This window comes from Ailuropoda melanoleuca, chromosome 11 (genome assembly GCF_002007445.2).
Source record: "Ailuropoda melanoleuca isolate Jingjing chromosome 11, ASM200744v2, whole genome shotgun sequence".
NCBI classification, from domain to species: Eukaryota; Metazoa; Chordata; class Mammalia; order Carnivora; family Ursidae; genus Ailuropoda; species Ailuropoda melanoleuca.
In genome coordinates this window covers 29,152,279-29,175,770 of record NC_048228.1, presented here as the reverse complement: position 1 = coordinate 29,175,770, position 23,492 = coordinate 29,152,279, and the positions used below count along the sequence as shown (strand labels likewise).

At 38.8% G+C, this 23,492-nt stretch overlaps 1 protein-coding gene across 5 annotated transcripts in view; it reads right to left on the bottom strand.

The window, feature by feature from the left end:
• Positions 1-1,043: 1,043 nt before the first annotated feature.
• The window catches only part of PPP3CA (protein phosphatase 3 catalytic subunit alpha), a 306,406-nt gene continuing 283,957 nt past the window's right edge, over positions 1,044-23,492 (bottom strand). For 3 of the 5 annotated variants that reach the window (XM_034671452.1, XM_019796683.2, XM_034671449.1), the window contains 4 exons: positions 16,595-16,679; positions 9,925-10,022; positions 6,844-6,873; positions 1,044-3,670 (listed from right to left, as the gene is read on the bottom strand). In XM_034671452.1, the coding sequence (XP_034527343.1) occupies positions 3,474-3,670; positions 6,844-6,873; positions 9,925-10,022; positions 16,595-16,679 (410 nt within the window). In that variant the 3' untranslated portion in view covers positions 1,044-3,473. The remainder of the gene's footprint in view (positions 3,671-6,843; positions 6,874-9,924; positions 10,023-16,594; positions 16,680-23,492) is intronic. The other 2 variants (XM_011221341.3, XM_034671450.1) reach the window with 1 other exon arrangement.

Sequence of the window (23,492 nt, the reverse complement as noted above, 5' to 3'; positions counted from 1 at the left end):
TTTTGTGTATGTGTGTGCATGCATGTGTGTATGTGTAAAAAACAAGAACCTACAAGAACAGTGAGAAAATATAACAGAGACTTAGTGTTTGTTGAATGAATTAAATGGAAAGCCACACACCAAGGGAAATGAACATATCTTTAGTTTGGGGATCTCAGATTTGTCCAACTCAAGGGGTTTCCAGTCTTGAAGAAACATAGGCACTCTGCCAGGGCAAACTGAAAGGTCCCCGCTTCTTAATGAGTGTGACAAGAGGAATCCAGTGATTGGGACATGAAGTAGTCAAGGAAAAGTGTTAGACGTTTTAGGAAGGCCATTCCCATTGACACTCCTGTGGTGCTGACTTCATGTCAGGACCCTGGTCTCTAGACAGAAAGATGGATGTGTACTCAAGTTTATTACTTCCCATGAGCATGGTGGGGTGGGAGAGAAAGAAATGTTTCAGGACAAGAGCACACTGGGGGCTTTGGCATCACCATGACTCATTCTGGGCTGACACAGAAAGATGCTGCCACCTTGACACTCCGGGCTAAGGCATGCCACTGTGGATGGACAGAGATGTCCCCCACCACTCCACTTTGTTCCCTTCATCATGCAAGTTTAGTCTCTGAAGATTTTCTTTCTTTTCTTCAAAAATATTTTAAAAGAATAAAAGTAGAGGATACTTTAGATAAGAAATATTGCTGAGGGTCAGTCAAATGTAGCTCTGACTCCTTAAAAAGCTAGATGATCACTCAGTACGGACCGTGAATCTCTTAGGAGGTAAGTCACCTTAAGGATGTGTGTGTGTGTGTGTGTGTGTGTGTGTGTGTGTGTGTGTGTACAGCCAAAGATTCACTGGCATGAATAACTCAAGAATTCAACAGGTTCTTTAAAAGTGAAGGAGAAAGCTCTAATAACTGATAATCTTGTGGTATTATCCCATCTGGAGAAATAACTTCAGTTCTACATTGATTTCTTTGGTAGACTGAACAATGATGCAAAAATATACAGTATTACTTTCCTAACTACTGACCAGAAAGACCAAGCCATACTCACATCAATTGCTTATTTTAATGTCAAATGTTTATTTCTATGCCATAGTTGCCTCAGCACAATTTGTAAAAGAAAGGAATCCCCAAAAAATGAATTTTTTTTTTTTTTTTTGGTCAGGATATTTTCCCCGCAGTTATAAGAACAAAAACAAACACCTCAGTATCAAGAATTACCATTTCTTCCACATTATTCTAATAAGTTGCATCTAAATATTTTCCTTGGACGTCATTTTTTAAGGGTGGAAAAATATCCACAGGGGGAAAATGTTTGTATTCACGAAAATAAACTTGGAATAGTCTTGCCAGAGAATATATCTAGAACATCTTTGTTTTGGTACACTATATCACTAATTGCCATATTCTTATTATTTGATATAACAGGCATACTTTATTACATAAAACAAACTGCACTGAAAATGAACAATGTTAGAAACAAACTGGAATTTGGTGTATCTTGAATCTTCGGTTGATTAGATATGAGCCAAAGCGCCAGTATATAAATTTCGTATCAATACAAATGCAACTCTCTTCCGTGATGAAAATGCACTTAGTGGCTTAGTTCTTTTTGTTTGAGCAGATAGGGCATCCAATACAACTGAAACAACCTGATAACAAATTTTTTTTTCAATAAAAAGGAATGCTCTGGTTTCTTAACTGGCTCCCGCATTCGAGGGAGCCAGAAGATGGCATTTGCTCTTTAAATATATTTCTCTTGTCTGATTTGAGACACAAATCCACCAAGATTCTTCCAGCGGAAGTAGGTGCCACACCTCAGATCACCAGGCCCTCGGGGAAGGAAGCCTGTTAAATAAGTAAATTTGTGACATGCGGTGGTGGGCCCAGCACCTCGAAGACAGCATGGTGGTTGTGCACAGAAATCCCTTCAGCAGACTCAGTGAAAGGATGAGAGTTCTTTAAGTTCATGCACATTTTATTGAGTAGTAATATAAAATGCTTTTTCTTTGTCATTGTTACAAGTGCATGCTTTGATTGCCAACATTTCAGAAGTCAAATTACAAAGGCAAGGCTTTAGGCTGTAGTGAATTACTTGGGCACTTATACAATTGTTAAAAAATATGAATGGACTTTTGTTGTTGTTTTCAGAATGAACCAGTTGTAACCCGTAACTGATATACAAAGGGAAAAAAGTGAAAAAAGTACATATTTTGTGGCACATGACAGAACAAAACAAAATAACTAAACCATTATGACATTAACAGTTACCATGCATTTAGAGTTTCACATGTAACTACAAACTTATTTAAATTTCACAAGGTTTGCTAAACATGCTAGCCGTCTATATATGCACTGACAAGCTTATGTTAAAAACTTTTAAGAATACTCTCCCCTTTAGATTTTTTCAAAGCTTTTTTGATTACAAAATTTCAAAGGCATTAAGCATTTTAGAGAATATAAAGTACGCCAGTATACATACATTTCCAGTATATGTCAGACCACTAAGCGCATTACAGTCCCATACAGGCCGATACAGCCATTTTTTTTTTCTTAAAAAACATGCATAGGCAGATTTTTTTTTTTACAGAATATAGTTGCTTTATCACTGTACTTAATATGGTGTCTTGTTCACTATACTTAAAAATGCACCACTCATAAATATTTAATTCAGCAAGCCACAACCAAGACTTGATTTATCAACAAAAAAACCCTAAATATAAACAGCAAAAAAGGATAGATGTAATTATTCCAGTTTTTTTAAAACTTAAAGAAAAGAAAAGATACTCATTGCTAAATTAATAAGATAAGTGTTATATGGAAAGAAGGGCATTCAAGCACACTAAAGAAACCTGAGGTAAGCATAATCTGTACAAAATTAAACTGTCCTTTTTGGCATTTTAACAAATTTGCAACATTCTTTTTTTTTTCTTTTTCTGTTTTTTTTTTTAAGACTGCCTAATTCATTTTATAGCCATTGTCTGACAAGAGTAGCAAAACATTATCAATAAATAGTCCTTATTTAGTTTGTACATCATTTTGTTAAAAATGTTTGATGTCATCCATTTTTAGTGCTGCGACTGTAAACGTACAATAGAGTAAGAAATTAGACAAAGTTTTCGTGTCCAGTAACATAATAAAAGACCTTTCATTAACCTACCTAGAAGTCCCCAATGCAGTAGGAAAACATGTTCACTCCCCTAACATTGCAGTATATACTAGCATTAGCTTTCTTTTTAAAAATTTTTTTTTCCTAGAAGCATTTTTAAAAGGCATACCCAAAAGAGGTGTTTCATCACCACCCTCACCAAAATATAGTTTATTATCTCTCTCCCTCTTTTTTAACGATAGTGTAAACGGAATCCAATCCCTGGCCCCCAGAGCAAATAAGCTACCATCAGAGGCAAGAACATCCAACCGCTGATAGGCAGCAATCCCCATCATGCCCTGCAGCTCAAAAAAAAAAAAAAAGTGAACAGGAAGTGGTCACTGGATATTGCTGCTATTACTGCCATTGCTGTCCGTGCCGTTAGTCTCTGAGGCGAGAGCCTTGTTGATGGAGTTAAGGTTGGCGTCAGAGGGCATGGCATCTCTGCGAGGTGGCATCCTCTCGTTAATTCGGTCTAAGCCCTTGGCCTCCTCGAAGCTAGTGATCTTATGTTGTGGTGAAAATCCTTTGATAGCTAAACAGAAAATCATTTAAAAAAAAAAAAGAAAGAAAAATTAGGTTAGCCAGAGGAAAACAAAGGGCACAGCTGTCGCATCAGGTGAGGTTAGAGATTTCGCAGTGAGTGAGGGAATCCTTTAGTAGAGAACAAAATGACGGGACCTGAACACAACACAACAGACTCCTTACCATACCCGAAGATAACTAAAAGGTTTGAAAACAGCCAATGTCTCTTGCCAACCAAAATGTCCTCTTGAAGTTAGTAAGATGTAAACATTTCTCTGGTTCTTCATGAGAGTTTAAATCAATGAAATCCGAGGCGGACAGGTCAAGAGGAAAGTCGCTACCAGGGATAGGTATCTAGACTTAGCATCAACTGGCCACATCACTAGCACGATGTACTGCATCTGACACCCTAACCTAGACAGACTGTAATGCAGGCTTCTTTGGCTATTCCACCGTGCCTGTAATGGCAACTTACTAGAGACAGGAGAGCTATGCCTAAAAGTCTAGTAGACAGCGTTGTAGTAGAAGCTAAAAGGAGCAGAAAAGGAATTAACTTTAAGGGCATTGCCATGTCATCTCAAAATCCCAGAAAGACTTTCTTGGCAAACAACTCAATGGTTGCATGAAGGAAAAAAAAAAGAAGTTATAAACTCCTGCTTCTCTAACTCAACTTTGGAAATATGTGGAGTGGGTGACAAGGTAAGAGAAACACAGAAAAATCAAGATTGGATCACTAAGTAGAAAAACGTTGTCTGCCCTTCAGCGGCAAAACAGGTCAAACTGATATTCATCTGGTATTCTCACTGCCTAAATCAAAGCAAAACTCTTTCTTAGTAGATCAATGCAGACGTAAGTGATGCTTCAAGAATAAGGGGGAAATGCCTTTCACAACTTTCAGCAAAAATGACAGGATTGGTTTGGGACCTATTTGGGGAAAACATGGCATTCTCGAGAGGGTGTATAGATACTTAATTTTTTCATTAACTCTTAGTGTGTCGCAGAGATAGATCAGGCATTTGTTCAAGAAACTTAGTGACTTCTTCAGTGGGTGCACCAACCAGTGAGCTGAAAATAAAGTCCATATAGGGAACCAATGACATTAGTTTGCTTTACTTCCTGCGATGTGCAAGCCAGGCACTGAAGGGCCAATCACCAGTGCTGAATTGGGTTATATCTCCATGGCTGATTGGGGACAATTTCACAGTAACTTCACCTCCCCACCTTATTTGGGAGGGGTGGGGGAAAGGAAAGCAGTTTCAAGCTGAAACTTTGCCAGCCAGTCCCACACAAATGTGCAGTGCCTTCCGCTAGTATGGATGAGATTCCGAAAAGATCTACACCGTTGCCTCCAAACTCATTAAAGGATGAGAAATAGTTTGTTACCCCTCTGCATTTTAAAGGTTAGCAAAATGGTGATTAGTCAACTGTGAGAGGAAGAAGATGGGAAACGAGGAAAGACCAAGGCCCAAAGCAAAGCTGCTTAATTCTTCTCTAATTTGGTAATAAATTGCAAAATAATAGCGCTGTCTAATGAGCACCCACCCTGAACACTCAATTATTTTGAGGGACAAAATAATGGCACAAAGTGGTATTTTATTCTTTTCTCAACCACTATGAATATCATTTCATCGTAATGAGGAAATACAGAAGTTTGTCAACATGATAATTTATGAAGCGATTTTATTAATTTAAATGGTAAAAGATGCATCTCGGGGTTTTAAAAGCCAATAGGGTGAGAGCGTAGAAATTCAAACTCGAGGTGGAACAATGGATATGTCCCGAATGGGGCTCAGTCTCTAATCAAATCTCAAACCCTGGTCTGGAAGAATGTGCTCTGCTGTAGCTGCTGGTCAGACAATGGGTATTAGCAATTTACATTGGTAGTATACTTAACACAACACAGAGTCACAGAAACCACAGAAAACAGCCAAACTATCAACAAGAATGCACACTGCAGATTAGAATTTGCCAAGAGGAATAGAGAATTCCCACATAAATAGCAGTTTACTCACTGCTATTTAGGAAGCAGTTGTATTTTCTCTTACAGTGCTATCATGTCCCCTACCGTAACCAAATCAGATGCAAATTCGACAGTCTAAAGTGGCACTTTTTACATCGTAGCGAAGGACCATATGCACACAATTTTGGGAAAAAATTAAAGAAAAGTGATCTTGCAAGAACAAAATACAACTGAAGAATTTTGTTTTAAAGGGGAACTTCAAATTAGTCTTTTTAAAATTTCCAGAGGGTATGGTATGAATAATATTAAAAACTATTTTGATAGGCAGTCCTCTCATAACTATGTATCGTTTGAGCACTTGATTCGAAAGTAATTTCTAGAGGGCCAACGCTGTTGTCCCCGAGCAGTGCTGGGGCACAGTGGGTGGGGTACACCTCTTGATTCCCCCCACAGCGCCTAGCACAGTGCCTGGCACAGAGCAGACACTCAGTGAAGCGTCAATCGAGTGAGGACTGGATATTCACTGTTCTTGTCGTGGCCACTGCCACAGCCACTGGGTATTTCCGAACTCTTGATAGTATCTAAATGGTGCCAACCGTCCTACAAATACCAATAGGTTAAAATTTGTAAGACTAGCAGAACTGTTTATCTCATACACAGCTGTCTCACGTTGGAATATTTTTTAGAGACATAAATTAATGTTGAACTACAACAAAGCACTATTCCAATGAACGCTTTTTTTTTCTTTTGGCTAGAAACTTCTAACGACTAGATTTAATAAAGCTCTTTTTCTTCTCTTCTCTTCAGTGCTGACTGAAAATGATTTGAGGGAGGGACATGGTTCAGCTCAAAGAATATTATTTTATGCGATATTTGTCAAAAACAGCTGCCATAACCCCCACCCCACATCGTTCAAGATATATAATCCTTTGGTTTTCTGTGACTATACTAGGTTCGTTGTATACAAAGTCAAACATAGCTTTAAGGGAAAGAAAAAAAAAACAAACAAACAAACCATAAAAGGACATTTTCCCCTTTAAAGCAAGAACATTTTGGTTAATACTGAGCCACAACTGTTAGCCCAACACCCACACACTCTGTACAAGCTACAGCAAAAAAAAAAAAAAAAAAGAAAGAAAGAAAGAAAAAGAAAAAAAAATGAATACACCCAGCAGAGCCCTTATCTGTTGCAGGTACAACAGAAAGGGGACTGGCCAATTTACCTTCATCAGCCTCAATAGCCTCAACAGTAGCTGAAGAGAAGAAAGGGGGTGCAAAATGAATGAGAAAAATGAGCAGAGGAATTTTAACTCTAAGAACAAATCAGTGACCATCAAGGGAGCTCAGAGAATTAATGTTCCTGAAAGTGCTGGATTCTGGCACAGACAACAAAACCGAAATGGTAAAAAGAAAGGAAAAAAAAAAACACGACAAAAATGAGAAGTTTATTTTATGAGCTGGCTACATCCATCTGAGTTGACTGGTTTTTGTTAATGAAATAAATGACAAAACAGTCAACCCTTTTGAAAAACAGGACAGTTTTCTTTAGACTGAATCGGTAAGAGACTAGGTCAATCTAGTCTGACACAGAAGGTATAATAAACAAACCACTACTATGGCGATTTATGATTTGAAAATGCCAGACAAAATGGCAGAACTCGAAGCGGTGTCATAGTATATCAGTGGGATAATTCACACTACTTAATATTAAATAGCGTGATTCCTAGTGCAGTGGAAAAGTGGAGTGTCTCTGTGTGTGTGCGAATCTAGAGAAGAATAAAATCAATGTGTCTGAGTTGATAGTTCACGTAACTCCTTTAAAGACAAACACAGAGCTTGTCTGGAGTGGTGAGGGAGAAGGGGAAAAGGTGGGCAATGCTATATATATATATATACACACAGTCTGGACTTCCTTTGCCAGGCAACCCAATTTAAAGTCAGTTTTCCTTACTGGAATACCACCTATGGAAAGGAAGTTCTTCAGATGCTACAATCAAGTGGTAACATGTCAGTTAGTAATAATTCTATCAACATTTTAAAGAAGAGGCAGTCCAAATACTGAAACCTCAGCATATTTCAGAGGCAGCACTTTAAAAGCCCATTGCTTTCTCAGCAATTTTTATAATAAGGTTAGGGTTTATATTCTCACTAATACAGGTGTATGAGTCTTTCCATGTTATTAAGGCTAGTTGACATTTCCCTAATTAAGGGCTGAAATGCAAAACTTCTCTGTAACTCCAAAATGTTTAATATTAAAATTCTACCCCTGACTTTAATTTGCATATTCTTATAATTTAAGGTTTTAAAATGAGAGCAACTGCCAAATGTGCACCATAATTTCCTTACAGTGCATTCTAAATTCCTTCTGAGAAAAATGTAAAGTGTTTACCACCATGGAGAAAAGCTAAACAGTAAAACTTTAAGCAGTTTCTTCTTTTTGACGATTTGAAATCCAGATGGTGGATTTTGAAATTGTTTGAATGGAGAATGGATATGGTTTAAAATACATACTGAGTTTTCAAGTTCTCAGGACTAATGAGGTCCCAGCCCTGATGTCTGTTATATGTGTATGCGTTTGTGCATGTAGGAGTTCAACACAGAATAACACAGACCAATGGATTTAACATAAAGTAACAGAAAAGGAAACCAAATAACCTAAGTTAAAATACAGATGCAAATCTAGACACAAAGAATTTTAAGAACTGAAATAACTTAAGTTCAAAAGTAAAGCAAAAATCTGGAACCACACCAGCACCAACATATCAGGAATATGCACACTGCCCATTATTAAACATGTCCTTCCAAAGCAAGTGTGGCCCATAGTCTCTGATAAGACACTCGCTGTACTTTAAAATCTGCTTATCAGAAACTAGGCAGATTTTAGTCATTTAGGTAGTTGTGCATTTTGCGCATACAAATGATCCATTTACTTAAATTTTTTTTAGAGAGCATGTTTATTTTGGTGGGAGAAATTTTGGTTTTTTTTAAAGTTATTGGAATAATTTTTAGTTATAAATTCAAGGGGAAGTTTACTTCTATGTATTTTCCTATCTTCACTTACAAATCTGTGTCTTTTTGTGGAAACCAGAAACACTGATTTTGGAATAAATTCATGTGAAAATACAGAAAATTAAAGTGATGCTGAGCATGACTGTTTACATAGAAGAGGTGTGTCTAAATCATGTAACCCTAAGAATACTTAAATCTTCTAGATTGAGGGATTGAGAGATAGGAAAAAGAAAAAAAAACACAAAAAAAGATTCAGGGAAAGATATGGGAAAATAAGCAAGAGGCTGAGATTAGTTTTCAAAATGTTATAGTGGATTTTTGTTTTATCGATTTTTACTCATTGATTTCATTAAAGTCTAATAGCAAATTTTCATCATGTATTATTAAAACTAGACTCTAATAATAGTATTAGTTAAAATAGATAGCAAGGTAAAATTCACAAACTTAAAAGAATGTGTTGTGCTGTCTGATGTGGTGGCCATTAGTCACATGTGGCTATTTAAAGCAAATTCATACAAATTAGCTAAAATAAAAAATCCCGTTTCAGTCTCTCAGTTGTACTCGCTGTATTTCAAGCGCTCCGTAGCCAGATGTTGCCAGTGGCCTCTGTACAGATACAAAAATTTACATCATCACAAAAAGTTCTACTAGACAGCACTGGTCCAGAAAGCTACACATTTTAATTAAAAAAAAATCTTTATCTTAAAAGAAATGTCTTCATTCTTTTTCAAAAATAAAATGTGGTTCTATGGTTCTACTCAGTCTCTTATGTTTTGGATGGAGAAATCAGAGAAAAGACAAATATGACTCCCAACTTCTATTCCAGTAGAAAATGAAGTCACCCTTCCGATGTCCTTCCGTTCTCCACTACAATCTGGACTACGGACGTGTATTTACGCGTGTGTTTATTTTTTCAATCAAAGAGATAGCCAGAACATTCAGCAGAAACGGAATTTAAAAAGTCGCTTTTAGCAGCGGAATGGCTCAAAGCTGTCAAAGCTCTCCCGTGTGGGGCCAACCTCAGTGAGTGGTCCCCCGCCTGCAGGATGCGGTGACTGTGTACGTGGGGGGATGGCGGGGTGGCCAGTGGGTTGGCGAAGACTGCGGTTCAGGGAAGAGGGAGCTATTCTGTCTGTCGGACAGGACTGGTCAAACTGATGTGCGGTTTCAACCCTTCTTCCCACTGTGAAGAGCTGAAGACCGAGGCCGCGCTTACGTGGGTGAATAAATCAGGGCTCTAGTGACCCCGAGGCCTGAGCTGACCCCCACACACTCGTACCACTGGGCCTGCTTACCGCTTTGCAGTGTCTGCTTCCCTCCAGAAAGCACTCCGCTGGGGAGCATACCCGTGGGGGTCAAGCCTTTCAGTGTCAGCACACTCTCGCTCTCTTCTCTGCAAAGGCACAAGGGGAGGGAGGGCATTAACTTTGATATTCTTTCAAAAGAAAGGGGAAACATGCAATAGTAGAACTCGCATTTGCCTCTATCTGGGCTCCCTGGATTTTACTTTAGTTCAAACATACTGTGCTTTTATGCATTCCTATAGAAGTCATGTCATGTCAATGGACAGGTTTACGATTGTACACCTGCACAGGCTCCGCCTCTTCCGAGTCCCGAAGATACAGAAAACAAGTCACATTTTGTAAGCAGGCGTCGCCACACAGAGTGTTTGCTGCGCAGCCCCCGTGACACCCATAAATATGTTAAAAATGAGCCCCGGAGAGTGCTCGTGCAAGTTTTCCACCCAAGGCTCAGCAGAAATAAGTGGAACTTATTTTTCTCAGGAGAGAAATCCAAAGAGTACATATGAGAGATTAAAACAAAACAAAACAAAACAAACAAACAAACAAACTTCGCAGTTTATGGATTAGAGAACTAGAAGTTACATTCAGGGGGCTATTAAGTAACTTTGCCATCACAGGATAAGTAGACAAATAATGACAACCAGCCAGGAAAGCAACTGGTAACATTTCCCACCTTTTCTTTTCAGCAGTGTTTTCCCCCACTGATTTGCTAATAGAACATTATTGTATTACTCATCGTGACGATTGTTTTAGTCTTCTGTACAACGTCATTTCACTGTTATTTATTAGTCACAGCACTATTAATCACTTTGCTTTATTAATAAATCATCATGATTAAATAACCATGAAATAGGAATATGGTCATCTCTTTCCACATAGCAGACACTGTAATCCGACGTGATCAGAAAGTGTTTATAATACAAATACCCATACATACATATTTAACGTTTACAATATGTAGAACTACCAAAGCCCTGTTTTATGAAACTATCTAACACGACCCAAACAGTATTCTTAAACTACTCCCCAAAAGCAGCTACTTCCACAACCTTTCTTCAACTTCATCTTTTCCTTAAGCTTCAAGAATCACCCCTTCACTCCTGCCCCGCCCACCTCCTCGCACCTCCATTCAATTGGCAAACCTTGAGGGCTCTACCCTCAAAATATTTCCAGCACCTTGCCACTTCTCCCAATCCTACCACTTCTCTTTTTTAAAACAGCTTTATGGAGTGGGATTAACATCCCATATAATTCATCCATTTAAAGTATGTGATTTAATCAATGTTTTCTTAGTGCGTTCACCTAGTTGTGAAACAATCACCTTAATCAATTTTAAAATATTTTCATCATCCCCAAAAGAAATCCCATGTCCATTAGAGTGGTTCTGCATTTCTTTCACCCTTATATAACCACTAATCTACTTTCTGTACATTTGCTTCTTCCGGATGCTTCATATAGACGGAGTCTTACAACATGTAGCCTTTCGCAGCTGACTTCTTTGGCTTCCCACCAGCACTTCTTGCCTGGCTTGTTTCAGCAGCTTCTTTACTGGTCTCCCTGCTCCATTCTCATCACACTCTCTGCCCCCATCTGGGTCTATTCTCAGGGTAGCAGATGGGCTGGGCCTTTTAATACAGATGCAGATACTGCCAATTCCTATTCAAAGCTCTCCAAAGGTTTCTCCTTGCATTAAGGGTGAAAGGCAAGATCTTTAGGTTTGACCACAGCCTTTGAAAACTAACTCCTAACCCACGCTCTCCTAACCTCACCTGTCTGCCAGACTCCGCTTCCTACCAGTGTCCACTTGCCTTATTTTCCCTCCAGCACATCTGGCACACCTCGCCTCAGGGCTCTACCTTTGTCTGGCACACTCTCCCTCCAGTATCTGCATGGCTCACTACCTCCCTGCCTTAGAATCTCTGCTCCAGTATAGCCCTCTAAGTGAGGATCTCCTTTAGAACGCTATTTATATACTCCCTATCTCCCCTTGATGATTTCATTTTGCCTAAAGCACTTATTACCCCTGAAAAACTATACAGATTATTTATTTCGTTGTTGTTGTTGTTTTAAGTATCTAAACCAGAACAGCACCTGGTATACAGTCCACATTCAAAACACATTTAGTAAAAGAACAAGTAAAAGGAAATAGAATAGCAGTGTTATCCACATTTGAGATTTCTATATCCTATACTGCAGTTGACTTAAAAATGTTAGGTTTAAGGTGGTCATTAATCATTGTTTGTTCTCATCTAGGTATTGCAACCTTTTCAAGCTTCTGAAATCAGTAGAGGTCAACAAAAGGAAGAAATATTTTAAATGCTAATATATGGACTTGGAAATTGGGAGTACCTCTAAAGAAATGAACATGTCTTTTTCTTGCATTCATATTCGAAATCAGGCTTCCTGGCTTCTTTTTTCCTTTGGCACTCAAGGATATGCCTCATCTCCCTATATTCTGATTGCTTCTCTCACTCCACACAAAACCCAAGCTCTCATAGTTTCTGGCAGCTTCCCCATTCCTCAATTCCAACCAAGTCCGCTGAGTTCTCACTCAAGCAGACACCTCTGCTGTACCTCTCCCTGATGACCACGCCCCCCCTTCTGGAAAGACTGCCCAGATCTGGAACACTTTCTTTCCTGGTTCTCCTCCTCCTCTGGCGTCTCCTTCTCAGTCCCTTGCATGATCTTTTTCCTCTGGCTCCACACCTGTGCTTTCTAAAATGGAACCTTCCAGCCACGTGTGGCTCTTACCCACTCGAAACCTGACTTGAGATGTGCTGTACGTATGAAATGCACACAGGGTTTCATAAACTTAATACAAAAATAAGAAGGTAAAACATCTCCTTCAGGAGTTTTATACCGACTACACATTGAAGGGATAAAATTCTCAATGTATGTGTTAAATAGAAGATATTCTTCAAATAAATTTTACCCATTTCTTTCTACTTCTTCACTGTGGCTTCTAGAAAATGTCAACTTCCAGATGTGGCTCATATTCTATTTCTACTACAAAGCGCTGTTCTAGAGGATTCTTACCCTTTTCCCCTATGTCCACTCTCTTTCATAGCGAGACCATCCACTTATGCTGCTTTAGTCTTGTGTCCCCTCTCACGACAGTACTTCCTACCCTTGTCTCTCTGTGAAGCTCTGGGGCAGAAATCCTGCCTGTCTCTGAATGCACATGCCACCCGTATCCCAGAGGAAAACATGCCCAATTCAATTTATTGGAGTCCTCCCCCAAAACACCTGTTAGATATTTAAATGGAGAAATACTTCCTCTTCCTTAGATAACAGCACTATCATCCTATCCATCACAGAGGCTAGAATCTCTATGGAATATTCTTAGAACATTTCCTCGCCCTCATCAGCCCTTGCATCAGTCAGAATTCTTGGAACAAACGACAGAGCTTACTCTGGCTAATTCTGACAGCAGAGAGATGTACTAAAGGATATGAGAAAGCTCACAGATCCAGAGAGCCAGACTGGAATGCTTTGCAGCCCAGAAAAGTACCAGTGCCGATCTATGCTGTGGAATGTCCTCTGCGAAATGCCGCCACTGCTGTTCAGAGCCAAGCCCTAAGCTCACGCTAACGCTGTACAGTGAGCCCCCAAAATGCTGACAAAGGAGTTCTTCTGCTGGACCCTCAGGTTGCACACCTGAGAGAGGAGACAGGAATCACCTTCCCCTCTTTCTGACTTCTCACAATGCTCATTTCGAAACAGAAGTTTTCTGGGCATTCAGTTGATTGGAGGTTCGGGGGCAACATGCCTGCACCTTCCCGGCCAAGGCCACTGAAAAAGAGTTTTCTGATTCCCTTATAAACTGTGGCAAATTACCACAATGTAAGGGACATGCTGGACAGCTATACCTGACAAATGTATACCACCGTTCACATCCACTCATTACATTTTAAAATTTCCAGCTTCACAAATTCCTTTAATTTGTCTCCTATAGCCTAATCTGCTTGGATTAGTTCAAAAGCTTCCAAAATGTCCCCCTTGCCATCAACAAGTCATCTTGTTATCCAGTCTTCAGGCTGCCACTAGCATCTAATATCTAAACATGGGTTTGAGCATGCCTCTCATCCTATGAAAACCATCCTGTGACTCCCACTGCTTCCACGCAAAAGATTAAACGCTTTGCCATGACCATGCTATTCAAGGCTGTCAATGACCTGGACTTAAATACATTTTCAGCTTCACTTTTCACTAGATTCCTCACTTACCTTCATGTCTTAAGACCCAGCTCTTTTGAATACTCAGAATTCACCGACTACACCGTTCCAGACACTCACTAGTGCTGCACACTGAGTTCGGACACATTGCTTCACTTGCAAGTCCGCTGTATGGATTACTGTCAAATGCATACAGCAGGAGGCAGGGCACCTGGCACTTAGCAAGAACCCATACAGCATTGCTCTTAGGTCCATGTGACTGTGTGCTTGATGGCTTCTCAGCTCCCAGACACGCCTGTCCCACAATTCACCGCCTATGGAATCCAGCCTATCCTTCACATCGCTCCTCCAACGTCAGCCTCTTCAGGAACGGTTTTTTTGTTTGTTTTTTGTTTTTTTTTTTTCAGGAAATAGAACAGTTCCGTGGAGCCCTGTTCTCTTGCACAGCAGAGCATCTCTTCATGTACTTAGCACACACTTCATTGTCTTATATTAGTTTAGTGTCCACAGGTCTGTCATTCCAATCTGGTATTCATTGCGCCTGACTCAGTATACAGTACACGTCTAACAATCATTACTTACTAAGCTTCACTTTCTTTTCTCGGGCTAGACAGCTACCCCCTGCATTCTGCAGATTTAGCATAGTTGTTTTTATTATAGGAAAGCAATATAAAAGACCTTTCTTTTATTTTCCACCAACATATGCAATTTCCGTCAAGTCACTGATCCTCACTGGGGGCAAATGGACCATTTCTCAGCTGGGAATAATTCTATCTTATTATAGGCAGGGGACCGGAGGGACTTTCCAATTTTAAGACCTACGTATGATTCTATAGCATTCCCCTACCACCCTCAGATGGCTTGAAAACTAACGTGGATGGAAACAAATTTTTATATTAAGAAAGACTTCCCCTTTTTCCTTAAATATACTTTCATTTGGACATTTTGGAGCTGTTTTTACTTCTCCCCACAGAGACTTCAGATAGAAAAAAAATCAAGAGTGTTTATTGGTAAGTGTGAGGCGTGATAAAGAAGCAAGCGATTCTGTGGCGGTACCAGTGGCCTTCTGATCTTCATACGGTCTTTTGCCCTCACAAGACATTTTTGCAGCCACACAAAACCCCCTCCTGGTCCTCAAACTGCTTAACTGGTTTCTATCTAAGAATCTTCGCACCTGCTATTCCCCTTGCCTTAAACACTCTTAACTCTGTCTTCATGAAGGTCACCTCCACACTTAACTACTCAAATGCTATTATTCACAAAGGTCTTTGCTGGCCACCCACTAAAATATGTACCGCATCTCCCACTTGCTATCCCCCATATTGCTTTTTTCTTTTCATGCTACAGAATCCATGCTTTAAGTTTATATTCATTACCGAATGAGTGAGTGAGTCTTGAAAATTCAGTCAGGAATATAAAGCATTAGAGCACAGGCAGCCTCATTCCTTAGGCTGTAAGGAGCAACGATGCTCTATTTTCAGCTGTCACCTGACTTTTCAGGATTTGGCTGGCCAACGCGGAGCTATTATTGGTTTTGACTGGGTGTCTTTAAGAAAGGATGATATTGCCTTTCATCTTTCTCACAGCTCCCTGCTTAACGCAACAAGCTATTTGGTTATTCTCTAGTGACTCTACCAGGAGTAGACAAGAAACAGCAAGAGGAGAAATCAAAAGAGCCCATGTAGCTACTCTAAGAAGAAGAGTTGAGACAAAAAATTGGCAAAAATTTGGTTATGAATCACACAATATGGAAATGGTCTGTTTCACAAGGCATGCCTACTTATTCTTGTTAATGAGTAATTGTGAATTGACCATATACTCCTCACATATAAATATGTCATATTTCAAAGCAATTTTTTCAGGAGAAATATGTGACTTTGTCTTACCTAATAGTAGATAATAGAATTTAAATAAAGAAAAGTGTATTTAGTTCTCTTCAAGAAAACATTTGTTTTCACAATGAAGGATTAATAATAACATGATTCATGATCTATTTAAAAACTAACTACTGCGTGGGAATTGAAACATTAAATAGTTATTTTTCTCTCAATGACTTACTAGAATGATACAGATTCACAGGAACGAGCTCAATGGTTAATGTTCGTTTCCTAGAAATCGAGTCAAATTCACCTGGTAAATTCATCTTTTACCACAGAGCCAGAATGAAGAAGAAAATGAATTATAACAGCTTTCTTATTTCACTACAAGTTCAACTTACTGTGAAACAAACGTTTTAAAGTCCAGCAGCAAAGAGTGATAAAACATGAAACAGCCCATTTTGAGGCTTTCTCTATAGAAATAATTTGGTATATTTCAATTTGACTAAGAAAGTGAAGATCAAACAACCCCATTTAAAAGAAAAAAATAGCTGAGAAAAAGCAAGTATTTTCTCATAAAGTACTTAAGTTACCAGATCATAGTATTAAAATGTTTATTAAGTGACACATAATCACATTCAAACAGAAGTACCAGAACAATGATCCCACCTGAGAACCGAGAACACTCGGGCCATTTTGCCTATTGCTCGGATCTTGTTCCTTATCACCTCCTTCCGGGCTGCGGCTGTTGCTCCTGTATTTTAAAACAGAGAGTTAAGAAGTCAGTGCCTGTTTATCTAACTGTAATTATTTTACAAGTTTAGATATATAACCGACTACAGTAAGCAAAACCATCCTTCCCCCCCAGTGGATTTATCTCTGGATTAATTTTAAAAACCTATACAACTGGCCATTAATACTTGGATGTGGCCCTTGAGAGGTCTCCAAAATGCCAAAGGGCAACTTTCGAGACTTCCAAGGGGAGGTGGGTAAAGAGAAAAATCATGGAGCTGACTGGGTAGGTTCCCACCCTTCTCTTCTGATGGAGTTCCCTTCTCTCCTGTTTATACAGAGAGAGTGCATATTGGCAGGAAGAATCGAGTGAGTCAACAGGATTTCCTACTCATTTCCGGACTCCATGCTGAGAGGACTACTTTAGGAAACTGCTTTTTCGAAAGTTCTCCCTTGAAGAGATCAAACTAGGGAGTCTGAACTCCCTAAGTTCCCTGAAACATCACGGATATTATTTAATGGCCGTAAAACATTTGTTTTATCACTTGACAACTCTTTCACCTTCTGCTGGTTCCCAAGTTCTAGAGGGGAAAATGGGAAACCACTGCGCTGGATTTAGTGACAGATGGTGGCATGGTCTGTATTTTAGTAATTATGTAAAAAGTTACACACAAGTCTGAGTAACTTCTACCACTTACTGTATCTTCCAAATGAAAAAAAAATCAATTGACGCAAGTTATTTTTACTGTAAACATTTTATCATGTTTTAAAAATAATATTATATGATCTTTAGTGAATATCTTTTATTTTTTATTAGATTCCCAAAGCATGTTTGGAGAAGTGCAAATCACAGGAAAACATCTCTCTTCTTAAGATTTTTATAATCCAAAGTAAAGGGGCTAAGATATCTTTTTTTATACAATATATGGGACTTTGTAGAAAGTGTTAACACAAGAAGATTGTTTCTTTAGTTCTACTGCCACTAATAGAAATAGAACAAAATATTCTTTTGAGATAACATCAGAAATGTTCCTATCCCAGATGAACAATTTAAGTCAGATAATCTCTTCAGAGACTGCAGCCCAGGAGTGCTAGCTGGTGTAAGTTTTGGTCTTTTTAAATCTGTGATAAGGACAAGCTTTCTGACCTTTTTGGAAGGAAAGAGTACTGCTTATTCTCTCAGTGGGCTTTTAAGAATGTGATTTGGAATCTTTTTCATTGTTTGATGAGAGTCAAACAATTAATCACCACCCTGACATTTCTGTAAGAAAGAAAACTCACACCAACACACACAATTTTGAACTGTCTGTAGAAAAAACCCCAACAAAACAAAACAAAACACCTCTGCTTTTCTCTCCCCCCAAGGAAATGGGCCACTTTCTTCTCCCAAGGGGGTTAATGTGCCAGAAGTGCTGTTAGGGCACACCCACCTCACACACCCACAGGTGTTCCCCAGAAGGTGTGCACCAGCGAGCTGGCTTCTTCACCTTGTCTCTCTGACCGGAACACAGCCCATATTTTTGACCATTTCTTTAAACTCTCTTGTGGCAATCCCAGCATGGCAGGTATCTCCCAACATACTGACTGGCAGGACTTAACTACTGGCAGCTATTCTGCCTGCAGACAGGTAGAGGAAGTTTAAATGCATGAGAGAAAACCACTCTTCAATCCAGTTTTTCTAATGTTAAGTGGAACCACGGATTCTCATTTGCTAGGTTCCTTGAATTACACGCTGTTGGCCAGAACATTTAAGGAGAAAATGGTGTGTGTGCTGGATCCCTGCCTCGACCCTTATCCTGGGTTTCTAACAATATTTATTACCTATGATCTGTAATTAAGATTCCTTATACAATAAATCCAGTCCTAGAGACCATCTAAAAGTCTGGTGTCCCTGTGCTTGCATTTTAGGTAATTCATGATCAAGAAACTACTAAGGAACATTTGTTAAGAAAAGAAACAAAGTGGGATGGCAATTAGTCTCCTTAAGGTGGCTTTTTTCTTACCTATATATTTTCCCTTACTCCGTTAAATTCTGCGTTCAGTCTAACACCGTGCTATTTCCTACTCTAGAGTTAGTATTTCCAGTCTGTTTGACCCAGTCCACTCCAAGGACATGAGATGCTAAGTGAGGGAAAAGATTCTGACCCTCTTTCAACACACAGTATGGCCAGATCATAAATCCATCCAACAGACACAAAGAATGTAAAATGTGGCTGAGATCCAAAAGTGGTGACTATATTTAGAAGCACAGTAAGAAAAGCAGCAAGAAGGAATAGCTAGAGATAAAACTGTATATATTTAAGCGAAATGAGAAAGGGAAAACAAAAAATAGAATAAGTGAAAACTGTATCAGAAGGATAATCTTCCAGAAAATTTTCAATAAAGGCCTTGTAAAAACCATAACCAGAGGAAAGAAAAGTAAGAAACTAAGTTGGAAAGGAAGGGAAATAAATTATATAAGCTGTCCTTTACAGCTTAGTATTAGCTGATTCTCAGAAATATGCTCAAATAAATTCTGAATTTGAAATGTTAAAATCAACATTTTGATCGTCAGAGCCAGTCTGTCATTCCTTATTTTTTTCAGATCAAATGACTTACTGAAGAGCATGTTACAGATTATTCTGTTTTATGTATTCAGAGGTGTACTCCCAGTAAATGGAGATTCACAGTGTGTTACAACACTTTTTTTTTTTTTTAATCAGAGAGAGAAAGAGAGCACAAGCAGGGGGTGTGGCAGGCAGAGGGAGAAGAAGGCTCCCCACTGAGCAAGAAGCCTGATGCGGGGACTGGATCCCAGGACCTTAGGATCATGACCTGAACCAAAGGCAAACGCTTAACCGGCAGAGCCACCCAGACGTCAGACAGCACTTTTCTTAATGAAGAACTGCTGTCTGTTTTTAAATTTCTCAATAACACAGATAGGCAAAAAGTTTTACTACTCTTTTTATGAAATTAGAGCACATTTACTCAAAAAATCAAAAATAACCTAATCATAAACAGTGGGAAGAGGAATTCAAAATGAATATCTCTTAAGGTAGAGATTGCCTTCAATATTTTCCAAATATTCAAAATCAAAATGAAACTAATGCCACACTTGGTTAACCTCACAAAAATCTGAAATACTCAAATAATGTTTGTTCCACTGCAAGCCCTCACAGTCCGTACTCTATAGAAGGACCAAGGAAAAGGCACGTTTTTCAGAATTTTACTAGTTGCAAAATGCAAATACAATGTCACATTCAACATACTTGCTCTCTTTAAGTCATGGAAATGACCACAGGAGCTCAGATTAAAATTCGGCATATTAAATAATGAAGGCACATAAAATACCTTTTACATTAAAACTGAAGTAACTATTTTTCATTGAAAAGTACAGAACATTTTAACCCGCAAGTCCCAAACTGAAAGGCAACATTTCATATGTTTAAAAAAAATAGTTATTTTAAGTAAAATTTCATTTTGTGTTTCCATTCTGATAATTATCACTTCTTTTTTGAGCCCCTCTCTCTCTTCAACTGTTGAGTTCTAATCTTCTTTTATGCCTGGGGTACGATGCTACTATATCCAGAAGCTAGGCAAGAGGCTAATGTACAGAACAAGGGACTCTTCAAAGATTTGCTTTTAACACCTGCCCTTTCTGACCTTAACTTAGCCCCTTGCTGACTTCTCATGAAGTCTGAAAGGTATCCATGACAAGTGGCTTGCTGAGTGCGCGCTGCAGCCCCGCAGGGGGGATTTCAGCCTCTAAGGGGACCGGGAATGTGCAGCAGCATCACTGCATGGAGGGGCCAGCTGGTAGGGTGAAGAGAGATTCTTCGCGCGTGCGATATCTGCCACACATCACTCGTGCTGCCATCCAGCACGGCTCCAACCCGGTGCACTACTACCGAGGATTCCTCAGTGTTAACTGAATTAGAGCATGTGGGTAGTGCTAGATAGAATACAATATTACCCAGATCATTTATTCATTAAGCGTTATTGTGAATCTTATCCCTTTTCGCCACATGCTAATTTCCAGCAACAGAAATATGAATAAGGCATGATCTCCACTGTGAGAAATCTCGTGAATGACAACAAGAGAGTGTGACAAAGAGAGTGTTAGTAGCAGTGGTGTGCCCCAGCTGGCTTGTGTCCACTAGTAAGAGTAACAGTAGACTGAGCACATCTCTCTCTCCTCTTTAAGATTTTATTTATTTTAGAGAAAGAGAGAGCACGAGCAGGGGGAGGTCTAGAGGGAGAGTCAGAGAATCTCAAGCAGACTTCCCACTGAGCACAGAGCCCAACGCGGGCTCCATCTCAGGATCCTGAGCACATCTCTTCTTAACCGCATGTTGGCAGCCCGACATCAGCGGTAGGGAAGAGAATATATACTGTGGAAATCTGCAAATGCCACAAACTAGGGCCACTTTCCCCTGGAAGATGGGTTGTTAAAGGTATACCAGTATGCCACTGAAAGCAGGTGTTAATTGCCTAGAGGCATGAGAAAAATCTTTGCTGACATCATAATAGTTAAAGGATCTCGAAGGATAAGTAAGAGTGAAAGAACAAGGAGAATGGGTATTCTCCATAGAAGGAGGATGTGCAAACTTTTGAAGGCCACAACAATCCATGTTATATCCAGTGCTGGGTGAGAAGTCTGGTGTGGATGGAGACATGCCAGGGTGAGGACGGGGGAGAGAAGCAGGGGCTGCCTGGGCAAGCGTGTAAAGGCATGAGCAATGCAGTACACGCAGGCAAGAAGTTTACGTACTAGCATACTCGCAGTAGAGATTAACAGAACGTACTCTGTCACCTATCTACCCAAGAAAGAAAGAGATGGACTGATAGGTAGAGAGGTAGATACATGAAATATAAGTAAATATAGTCAAATGTTAATTGTAGACAATAAGTAATGGGTACATGGATATTGACCACACAGTTGTTTAATACTCTCGTATGTTTAAAATATTCTCATAATAAAATGTCAAAACAACAAAACCATATTTGGAAGAAGCTTGGTTTTGAGGGAAAAGAGAGTAGCTTTGAGAAGAGAGTTGTCTCCATCCCCCCCCACCCCTTTGTGTTACGGGGGGTGCAAGAGCTGGCCAAAGGAAGCAATAAAGGAAAGTTCTCAGTGCGGCTACACGCACCCAGTCCCTTCTCCAACCAGCTCCAGGAGAAAATTGGCCTGGTAAGGTTTTGTTTTATATGCCCAATTCTACAGATTCTCATCGCTTTCCTTACCTTTTGGTAATTGTAAGAAATGCAGATGTTGAGCTACGTAAAAATTTTATACTCAGACGTCTTATAAAATCAGAATCTTTTCATATTATTAGAATGTGAAAAAGCTCCTTTTCCAAAAAAGCAGAGAAAAGTGAGGTGTTCACTCTTTAATGTGAACAGTAGCAGAAATTCTCTACCTCATTATTACACTGACCTCAATTTTTGCTATTATTTAGGCTTCTTTCTTTAAAGACCTTTTAATACAAGTATATTCATAGCATATATTATTAAATAAAATATATTCTATATAAAAGTGTGCGTGTACACTAACATTTTGCACTTTTTTCAAAGGAAAGATATTTTAAGAATTATATATTGCCGGTAGGCTTCAAATTTCTACCTTTTGATTTAGAATCTATGAAACTAATGGAGAAAACTCACCATTTTTCTAAATTTGTTAAAAATTAACAAAATTTATTTCTGTAGGAAACTTATTCTATTTGAAAGTAAAATTTTATCGTGGTTCATTACTATTAAGCAGAATTTAGATGTACCCCCAGATTGTATTTTTCATTAAATAGAGCAATTATTGAATTTGACTAAAGACTATTGATGGAATGAAGCACATAAGATGTTGAGATAAAAAATATCTTTTGCTGTGTTATATCAAAGACAAAGGTTTCCGTCCAAAACTAGCACCTTTGAAATACAAGAAAATATACAAAGAAGAGTCTTCAGATGCCTCTAAAAAGTTGCATCATTTGTCGTTTTACAGATGATGATGACGAAATTGTAAGTACACAGACTATCTTATTTAGGAGAACACATGTCCCAAATTGGCCCCATAAGACTATGAAGCCAAACCACATGCTATAATTCCTAAATCTTATTCTTTCTTGTCTTTTCTTTCCCTGACCTAGTTTAGCAATAACAAATCTTGAGCTTCTGTATGCAAATGACGTGATGCTATCTATAAGTTACTTAGATATCCACCTGGCTTTGCCCTTGGCTATGAGTGTGACAAGTACTTTACTGCATTTGCCTATCCCGTCAGGCACCTGAGTGCTTGGATTTAGGGATAGCACCATCAATACTGAATAATTGTCTTCACTCTGACAGATTGACTTTAAAACTGTAGCTTTTAAATTTTTTACTCATGTACCTACTAAAGACTGTCTTCCAAAGTATACTATCCCCACCTCCAAATTTAAATAGTTGTAAAGAATATAATATCACAGGCATTGCCATTTTAAAATGAAATGACTGCATTACATTTTTTTTTTACTTATGGCATATAAATATCACAGCAATTTCATCCCACCATCATCCATTTAAGAAAAAAAATCCACGAACAAGATACTCATTGACACTTAGAAATTTTACATGAGTCCTATTTGTCTTTGAAATTGTATTTCCATTTCCATTTTCCTGATTTTACCCTAGTGAATTACATATTTATACTTTAAAATAGTTTTATGACTACATTATACTTTATTATCAAAAATATCTTTCAAAATCTAAGTTAACTGTATTTTTTTAAAAGATTTTATTTATTTATTTTTGAGAGAGAGAGAACACAAGCAGTGGGAAGTGGCAGGCAAAGGGAGAAGCAGGCTCCCCACTGAGCAGAGAG